This window comes from Arvicanthis niloticus, chromosome 4 (assembly GCF_011762505.2).
Source record: "Arvicanthis niloticus isolate mArvNil1 chromosome 4, mArvNil1.pat.X, whole genome shotgun sequence".
Classification (NCBI taxonomy): domain Eukaryota; kingdom Metazoa; phylum Chordata; class Mammalia; order Rodentia; family Muridae; genus Arvicanthis; species Arvicanthis niloticus.
The window spans coordinates 41,879,558-41,888,884 of record NC_047661.1 but is presented as its reverse complement, the minus strand read 5'-3'; the positions used below and the strand labels follow the sequence as shown (position 1 = coordinate 41,888,884).

At 42.8% G+C, this 9,327-nt stretch overlaps 1 protein-coding gene across 1 annotated transcript in view; it reads left to right on the top strand.

The window, feature by feature from the left end:
• The first annotated feature begins 5,864 nt into the window (after positions 1-5,864).
• The window catches only part of Clrn1 (clarin 1), a 34,459-nt gene continuing 30,996 nt past the window's right edge, over positions 5,865-9,327 (top strand). Inside the window, exon 1 of the mRNA XM_076932082.1 lies at positions 5,865-6,370. Within this exon, the coding sequence (XP_076788197.1) occupies positions 6,118-6,370 (253 nt within the window). The 5' untranslated portion in view covers positions 5,865-6,117. The remainder of the gene's footprint in view (positions 6,371-9,327) is intronic.

Genomic DNA, 9,327 nt, shown 5'->3' with positions numbered 1-9,327 from the left:
ATGAGGGAGTGGCACTATTTGAGAGGAATTAAGAGGTGTGGCCTTGTTGTAGGAAGTGTATCACTAGGGGTGGGCTTTGTGGTTTCAAAAGCACAAGCCAAGCCCAGGGGATTCCCTGAAGAACCAAATATATAACTCTCAGCTTCTTCTCCAATACCATGTCTGCCTTCATGCCACCATGATAATATAGGGCTAAACCTCTGAACCTGCAAGTCAGCTCCAATTAAGTGTATTCTCTTATAAGAGTTGCTTTGGTCATGGTGTCTTTTCACAGCAGTAGTAACCCTAACTGAGGCAGAAGACTATTACCCATTTCCTTGTACTCAGAAGCTGGTTAATTATGATTGACAGAAGCATCTCAAACCCCAGTGGTTCTTCCGATTAAGTAATTGTTTCTACCTTGATGTAATAGCTCACTCAGACATTTTCCAGGACCTGCTTCACTGTTTCATTTGTTTGCGGAGTTGGAGATCTAACTCAGGGCCTTGACCTCTCTAAGCAGATGTACTCATGCTGAGCTACATCTCCAAACTTGGGTTCTGGTTTTAAATGCCAACGTAGCCTTGGCATGACATACCAACAAGAAACCAAAACAAGGACAATGGTGCCGTGAGATCTTATTTGGCAGATCACAGGGCAGCCCCTTTCCTCCTAGTCCCTGCTGCTCTTTCTTGGCGTGTTATATCTGTTCTTCTTTCTGTAAATGCCCCACACCAGCAGCCCTGAAAAGCCCTACTCTGAGTTCGCCCACCCAGCCTGAGTCCCCTGGATTCATCAGTATTCCAGAAGAACTTTGCTTTCTTTTTCTTCCCTTCCCTCAATCTTTTTAATCCTCCAGTTCAGGCAATTAGCTCTACAAATATTAGCTGCAATCAAGGTCTAGCACATGCAGTAATTTCCCCTCTAATAAATCAATCAATTCTTTCTATGAAGTGTTTTTCCCCTCTCACAGTCATTAGAGAATTACAATGCGACTTGAAGATCACCAGCAACTTGAATTAGTCAAGGAGTGTCAATCAAATTTGCCAGAGTTTGCTTTAGAGATAGAAAAATAAGATTTACAAAGACCCCTTGTCTTAGAAAAGCAAGCTTCTCAAACCCTTGTTGAATTTCTCTTAGAGAGGTCCTGGACCACTATGAGCCATATGGTAGAAAATAAAAACCAATACTACCAATGAAGAATCAGATAACATGCAGAGTTTTGCATTAATCAACCAACTGATAATTGGAGCAACCATCTCACAGAGTATCTAGATAGTGCAATATGCTTCCATAGATAACCAGTTAGGATAGAAAAGAAACAATGCAAATAAGCACATTTTAGCCCCAGAGAGAACTAACATCCCTAGAGTGCTTCTGGATCTGGACTGGGGGCTCCAAGGGAGTGTAGGATGTTAGGCTGGGGTAGAGAGACCTTCCACTGGCACACTTGCAGCTTAGCAGCTCACTCTTCATTGCTACTTCATGTGAGTATTCAGATGAGAACATCATTTTCTGCTTAGAGATTATGTGAGCATCACCAGTGGGGACCAGGCCACCATACTCATAAATCTACCAAATGAATGGCAGAGATAAGTATCTATTTAGTGAGGGACCTGAAATCTGTCTGCTACAACCCAGGCTACCCTGTGTTTAATACTCTGCATGGGATTGAGGGATGGGGAGCAAACATGGAGAGACTTTTGTCCTCCTTTTCTTTCTTCCTCCTTCTCTCTCTCTCTTTCTCCCTCTCTTTCTCCCTCTCCCTCTCTCTCTCTCTTTCTCCCTCTCTTTCTCCCTCTCCCTCTCTCTCTCTCTTTCTCTGCAACTGAATTAGTAAGAGAAGAGGCTGGGATGCTTGTATTGGAAGCCAAAATGGCCTACAATTGTGTTCTCTCCTCTCTAGTTATATTATATCATTATCCAGCACCTGAAAGGGGTCACGGGGGAGAGGGGGAAGCCTGGTTCCATTTTCTTAATGTCACCAAATGTTAAAATGAAAAGAAGTGAAGGTTTCAGTAGGATCCTTGGTGAAAACTTGCTGACATTAATGACTCAAATGCTCAGAGAGACTGCAAGGAAAACGGTGTCATCACTGTCATTCAAGCCATTTAAGATGAGATTTCAAAAGAAGGCTGTCAGCATAATGACTGCCAGGTTCCATTATATCATCCTCAGAGGGTGGATCACACACTACTATGCAATCTGTGGGTGGTTGACATTAACAAATGAAAGGAAACAGCACAGGGAAGAGGTGAGGTAGGCGTGGGTCCCAAGGGAAGCTGCCTTCCATGACCAGGATCCATCACTACTGATCTACAGATAGTACCTGGGGGCAGATGCATCTCATCCCACTCATGGGGACAATCAGAGGAACCCATGCACATGGTGCTGAAGGAAGGCTGGAGCTAGAGATGCCTGTGCCTGCTTATTAATTTATCAGGAGAATATTCCTCCCTAGCAACCAGGATAAGGACAGTCTTCTGGCCATGTGCACTCCAGCACTGAGAAGCCTGGCTAACAATCAGAGGAGAATTAAGTGTCAAGTGAATGAGGGCAGCAGCATTCAACCTTGAATGCACATTGCAATCATCGGATGATTCAGTGCAAAGGCCACCCTAAAATCAAACACGTCTGAGCCTTAGATGAGGTGCAGATAGCAGTATTTCAAAAACCTCTGCAAAATGATTCCAGTGAGCAGACAAACTGAGCACCCCTTGAGTAAAACGAAGGGTGTGACTTTATGTAAGTAATCTAAATTTGTTCAGTAAAGACAAAAAAGGAATTTACTACCATTGTTTTATTAAAAAGAGGAAGTTTTAACACATAGTAGGAAGGATATGATTTTGGGATAAGGAACGAACTCACTGTGCTGTATTTACACACAGGAATCTCTTCATTGTAGGAAGCAACCCTAAAGAGTTAAACAATCGAATTGCCTTCTCCATCTTTGGTCAGTCTTACATGGTGGCTAGTGACTAGTTCTCTAATCTCTGGAAAATTATATTATCCAGCACCTGAAAGAGGTCACGGGGAGAGGGCTAGGTCTCGTCCCATTTTCTTAGACACCTTTGGCAGGTTTTTGGCTAATTAAACCACTGTCCCATGCTAACTAACTATTCCTCTCTTGCCACATTCCTTCTGAGGAGGTGTTAATATAATTGATTATGATGTAACTTCTTTCCTCGGGCTTTAAAAATGTTCTGGTTTTGTTTGTGTTTTCCCCAGTTGCCAAATGAATAAGATGGATTATATCTAGATACCCACAAACTAGTGTTTTGAGGATAAATGGAACACATATCCCCAGATAAGTAAGTGCTGACCTAAAGCACTGAGTTCCTTTTCCTCTGCTATGATGACAGACACTCTGAATCCAGTAGAAAATTCATCAGGGGGCGGGGGGGGGGGGCAATTATCCGAGAGGAACTCTTTGTTAGGAGTCTAATTGCATACAATAAAAACCTTTCTTACATTTTAAAGCCTTATTGCCTGTGCCTGTGTGGATTTTATATGTTGAGTGTTGTCTCCTCTGGACAGAAGGAGTGTTGGTTGGTCTACCTTAACCAGTCTACACTTAGTTGTCTATCCTCAACAGTCAGGGGCTAGTGTAGAAACTTAAAATTAATGAAAATCTCTGATTTTGGTTTTAGACTCAAATATTAACTTCCCCCAGGGACACATCCCGGGAGAAGCACATGTCAAAGACATTCCAGAGGAAGAAAGACCTAAGATAAGAGTTTATGAGCCCTTAACACAGTAAAACCTGGGTAAATAGAGGCTACTTACGTTGATTTTCTTTGTTAGTTACTTAACAACTGGTCCTGAGGACGGAAACTGAGCCTGAGAACAGCTGTTAGAGTTTGGCCTTTATGGTTAATGTTTAAGAAGTAATTGTATAACTGCCTTTATGAGCCCTGTGAATATGGTATAAATGCTTCCCTCAATTTTGGCTCAGGGTTCTTCTTATATTCATATAGGAGAACCCCGGTACCGGCTATTATCAATTCATCAATAAACCTCACGTTATTACAGTGAGTCCTGTCCGTGAGTTCTCTGGGGGAGTGCATCACCTGTTATTAGATCTTTAGAATCCAACACTAGCAAGTTCCAAAAAAGCATAGCTGTGCCAGGAACAGTTCACTTCTACCTCAAGACTGGGAGCCCAAAGTTCCCTTCAAACTGTGCAGTGAAGAGACTGGCTCACAGCAACATCAATCAGCTATGAGTTTCCTTAAAGCTATAATCTTACAGGTGGGTCAGGAGAATAGAGATTAGCACGAGCATTCGGTCTGGGTCACACAGGCAGTTCTGTTTGCCGATACCTGTATTCTCCAGAGACCTGAGCTGTACAAATAGCAATGGACAACCCTGCCCTGGTACTTCCAAGCCAACCCAGCTGAAGCACTTCCCTCTCTTCAAGGTCAGCACTTTGCTTCGAGTAACATATAAATCACAGGACTCTGTTAATAAGTTCAATGCGTTGCTTGATCTCTCCGGCCTCAATGTCTCCATCTGTACAGTGGAATGTGATTAACAGCAGCAGCAGCACACTTGCTACATTACCCGTAAGAGTTAAATAACAGATGAAATGCTTAACAAAGAATGAGTCAAGCTTGTACTGAAAGTCAGAGCCCAGCATAACATGAGATGCACGGATACTCAGCAATCTCTCTCTCTTGTACACACACACACACACACAGAGAGAGAGAGAGAGAGAGAGAGAGAGAGAGAGAGAGAGAGAACACAGAGAGACAGAAAGAACACAGAGACAGACAGGCAGACAGAACACAGAGAGACGGGGGGAGAGAGAGAGAGAGAGAGAGAGAGAGAGAGAGAGAGAGAAAGAGAGAAAGAGAGAGAGAAAGAGAGAACACAGAGAGACAGAAAGAACACAGAGACAGACAGGCAGACAGAACACAGAGAGACAGGGAAAGAGAGAGAGAGAGAGAGAGAACAGAGACAGAGGAAAAAGGGACAGAGACAGAGAAACAGAACAACACGTAAGCAGACAGACAGAACAGAGAGAGACAGAAAGGGCCCATATATATATATATATATATATATATATATATATATATATATTTTTTTTTTTTTTTTTTTTCTCATGAGAATCCTCACTGGTCACCCAGAGTTAAGAGACAGTCACTGAATTCCACGCTTGAGTTTTCGGGACTTAATTCCTAAATCAAATACACCTTGCTACAAAATACTGTTCTGGCCTTTGTCTCGTCTCTCAAATGGTTATTTTTTCCCTGGAGACCTGCTCTTAGGTGGTGGATCTGTTTGATCACAGTGCTTCTTTCTACGTCAGTACTTCTCTTACCTTTATAGATTCTGCTGCTCCTTGGACCCACAACCTTGCTCCCTTGCTGTCATACTGATACAGCCAAATGCTTTCAAACGAAAGCATTTATAAATGTACATATTTGCAACTGTATCTCTGTGTTTCTGTGCCCGGAAAATTATTTGAATCAAATTTTAAGTAGATCCCATAGAAAAATGTGGGCGTGGAAGAATTGGGGGTGAAGAGGACAGGCCTGTGTAGCTCTGGGATCTTCATGTCTACCCCAGATGCAATGCGATGCCATGGTTCACTTAACTAAAACACAACCTTTTAAAAATCAATTAATTATTATTACCTGTGCCAAAGCTCCCATTCTCCCACTGCTGAGAGCAAACAAAACCCAGAAATAAAATCTCATCAATACTTGAATGTCTTACGTTGCTGCAAACTTACCGGAGGAGCCAAGCATGTTTCTGGAGGCTTCAGCTCACCCAATCAGACAACGGGCTAGGGAGGGGTGGCTTCTCTCAAGTTACACAGAGGACTCCATCTGTTACCCTAGACCTTTCTCAGTAAGTGACGGGAGAGGGGATCGCGAAGGCAGTTTGGAAGAGTTTTATTTTTACCAACTCTTAACCCAAAGATTTCTGTTTAAGGAGAGCAGCAGAAGAGGGACAAAGCCCACTGTGGGGGAGGAAGGACACTTCATGGACTGGCATTCCGCCTGGGGGAACCACTGTAAGGAAGGACAGTGTTTTTCAGCTGCTGTAATAAATGCAGCCAACAGGGCAGGCTCTTCTTGATGCTCACAAAGGTCTTTGTTTTAAACTTCTTCACCGAAGCCTTGTCTCATCATGCCAAGCCAGCAGAAGAAAGCCATCTTTTGCATGGCTGGCATATTGAGCTTTCTCTGTGCTCTTGGAGTGGTGACGGCAGTGGGGACCCCACTGTGGGTTAAAGCCACTATCCTCTGCAAAACAGGGGCCCTGCTTGTCAATGCGTCAGGGAAGGAGCTCGACAAGTTCACGGGCGAGATGCAGTATGGCCTTTTCCACGGAGAAGGCGTAAGGCAATGTGGGTTAGGAGCAAGGCCTTTCCGGTTCTCATGTAAGTAACACTTTCGTCTGAATTACTTAACGCTTTCTGAACATTCTTCCGGCTGTTGTAAAGACATGAAGAGGATCTTGCTCTGTCTATTTGCAGGACTACTCAAACTGCAGTGAACCATCTGAAACACGTAGAACTCTAAGCAACTTCTGCTTCCTTGTTTTTGTTTTTATTCTTATTAATTTTTTATTCTTGCTATTTTTACTATGATCATATATAATTAATTACTATGAAGTTAAGGTTTTTGAAAGCATAACCCCTTAAGGGGGTTGACAAGATGACTACCATTAAGGTACATGATGCCAAGCCAATCACCTGCATCCACAGCACCTGCATGATGGGAACAGAAATCCAAGTTCCCCAAGTTGGCCTCTGACCTCCTTATACACTATGGCACTCACAGACATGCTTGAGCACATGCACACCTATTCTCTCCCTCTCCCTTTCCCCCTCCCCCTTCCCCTCCTTCTTCTCCTGCTCCCCCTCCCCCTCCCCTCTCTCTTTCTTTCTCTCTGTGAATATTTGAAAATTAAAGTATAACCCTCAAGATTCTTAAGTATTACTAATGATATAAGACATCATGGCATCTTTGTTAAAAAAAAAAAAAGTACTTGAGAAAATAGAAAGTCTGTACGAAATGATCTTTGCGCCTTGTGTCCTTTGAAAAGGGACCAGCTGACTTGCTTTTCCGTCTGCCCATGACTGTGTTTCTTACCCTGCCCTACACTGCTAGAACCTTGGCTGTTGATTTAATAACTTCTGTTTTCATATTTAACCAATTTGGAATTATTTGCCTACGAAATTTCTAAAGCAATCTGCTGAGAGAAGCGAGAAATGCACGCCAACAGTACACAAAACCTGACTGACCTTCAAATATGGCAGGGAGGAGTAGGAGATACTTGGTGTCACGATTTTTACAAAATGGGAGTGTTATCCAGAGTATTTATAACATGCTTATCTTGAGCTGAGAAGTTTAAAAAAAAAAAAAACTACCATGAGAATGGGCAACTCATTAAATGAAAATTAATAAACAGCCATTTGTTGTATCTCTCACTACACACGCCCAGAATTTATTATTATTTCAAAGGGCTGGTTTGGAGCAATCTTATGAAGACACAGTCAGTAAATTACTGCATAAATCATTCTTCAGGAAAAGGGGACTCCCAATTGAGGCATTAAAATGAATTATTATTTTGCCTGAGCTTCTTTTCTCCTCTAGTATAGGTAGAAGGTGAAATTAATTGAATTTATTATTAACATATGCAGTGTCTAATTAAATTTCAGCTCTGTCCCATTTATATTTCTGCAACATTCCTTATATTTTTAAGCAGTCATTTGGCACTAACCTCCAACTCATATAGGCTACAAAGTGATATGAATTGTCATGGGTTTTCCAGGAAATCCCCAAGAATTAGCCTTCAGCTTTTCAAGAAGTGACCACCAAGTAGATTTGCTGAAGTGGATACACCTCCCTTCTTTCAATGGCTGTAGTTCATTATGATAACTGAGCTCTGAGAGTTGCTCAGCTGTGTTGGAGGTGGGGGTGGGAGGGAGAACAGAACAGAATACTGTGTGGTTTGCAACTGTATTAAAAAAATAAAACAGGAAAACAGATGAGATGATTTCACTGTGAGTCACCAGCAGCTAAAGCCTGGGTAAAGCTGCACAAAGGAACTCAGACAAAGGCAGGGATGACAGGGAGTGTTCCAGAGGCCTTGTGTTTATCTCAGTGAATAGGAGGTAAAGGTGACTTCTGCCACAGGATGCGTTTCAAAACGGTAACAAGATGTTTTCTTAGCTCTTATTGCATAGTCGCTAGCGACTTCATGTGCTTTGTCTTGCTTGCCTTCACAGCCCACAGCCCCATGTGTTTTTGTGGTTCAGTGCATGCTTTCTGTGGCTGTGGCCCTTATGCTGGCCTTACATGGGAAGGTCTTCTCATTGACTGCTCATTTGCCTGTATTCTATGAGGATTAGCAGAGCTGAACAAGGTTTTGGCAATACCGCAGCCTGCCTCACTAATAATGTTGGTCTTTTTGCTATTCTGTACCTTTTTTCCTAGCCTGGTGAAGAAAAGCCTACATTGTGTGTGTGTGTGTGTGTGTGTGTGTTCTGTGATGATAGACCTTTCTATACTGTAGAATATACTAAGTACACAAAATAATACATGGAAATACATATATCAAAACCCATATTATTTATTTTGTCAAATCCCAGAGAAATATACTAATAATGTAATTTTTTCTGCCTAAGCAAACAATGCTGTGGGGAAGAAATCTCGCGGGGGGGGGGGGAGGGAGTCCAGCGGCAGAGTCCCAGAGCGGTCCGACATCAGGGTCCCGGGCAGGCTTCCCGCGCCGCCAGTGGAGGATCCCACATTCACGCAGCTGTCGGTGGGCGGCTGCATCGGCAAGGTTCCAGAGTTCCAAAAGCTGGGAATCAGGCAGAGAGACCATGGACACGTGGAGTCCGGTTTTCCAAAGCTTTTATTGTTCATAGCATGGTGAATGGACGCAAGTGGTATACGCTTCCCCCGCCAAAAGCCAGGGAAGGCCAATCTTATAGGGAAGGGAGAAAGGGGAGGGAATAACTTAATTAGCTACACCCCTGGCCTTTTGATAATTCATTAATATTTAAATCTCTGGAGGTGGAGACTTGTTAGTCATACCCTTTACCTGTCCTACGTGACTGAAGGTAACAGGTTAAATGGAGTTACCTCGTCCAAGGCCCAACAGACAACAACAAAAATTCTTTTAATATAACATGAAGGAGTGTTAGGAAGACTATATACAACATATAAACCCAATGAAATTTTCAAAGAGCACACTGTTTATCTAAATACTGTGTTGAAACTCCCCATCAACATGCTTTTGAAACACTCTGCACTTCTGAAGTTCACAGTCCCATCACAGTGTAGCTTATGGACCACATGGTTCATTCAAGCTGCCATAGGTACC